General features: G+C 61.7%; 1 protein-coding gene across 1 annotated transcript in view; it reads right to left on the bottom strand.

Moving 5' to 3' along the window:
- Positions 1–269, bottom strand: part of LOC104277774 (leupaxin-like) — a 2763-nt gene that overhangs the window by 372 nt on the left and 2122 nt on the right. The window contains 1 exon segment of the mRNA XM_009874522.1: positions 149–230. Within this exon segment, the coding sequence (XP_009872824.1) occupies positions 149–230 (82 nt within the window).

The following is a 269-nucleotide window of genomic DNA, read 5'->3' as shown; positions in this document are numbered from 1 at the left end:
AGGCAGGGAGGGGTGCACACAATAGGAGGCAAAGGGGAAGACCATGGTGAGAGGTGTTGGATGGGGCAATGGGTGCAAGGGCTGGGCTGTCGGGGGGATACCTGGGGTGGGGGCAATGTGGGCAGGACCCCTACTCCCATACCCGTACCGTCATCTCCGAATGCTTTCCCGCAGTGGGCACAGAAGAAGTGCTCGGGATGCCAGGTCTGGTCCAGGGCTGTGAGGACTTTCTGCACGAAGAGGCAAGGTGAGGTGGGTGGCCATGGCAG

Source organism: Apaloderma vittatum, unplaced genomic scaffold (genome assembly GCF_000703405.1).
Source record: "Apaloderma vittatum isolate BGI_N311 unplaced genomic scaffold, ASM70340v1 scaffold33308, whole genome shotgun sequence".
In the NCBI taxonomy this organism is placed as follows: Eukaryota; Metazoa; Chordata; class Aves; order Trogoniformes; family Trogonidae; genus Apaloderma; species Apaloderma vittatum.
The sequence above is the reverse complement of the archived record's forward strand: the minus strand, read 5'-3'. Positions and strand labels throughout refer to the sequence as shown.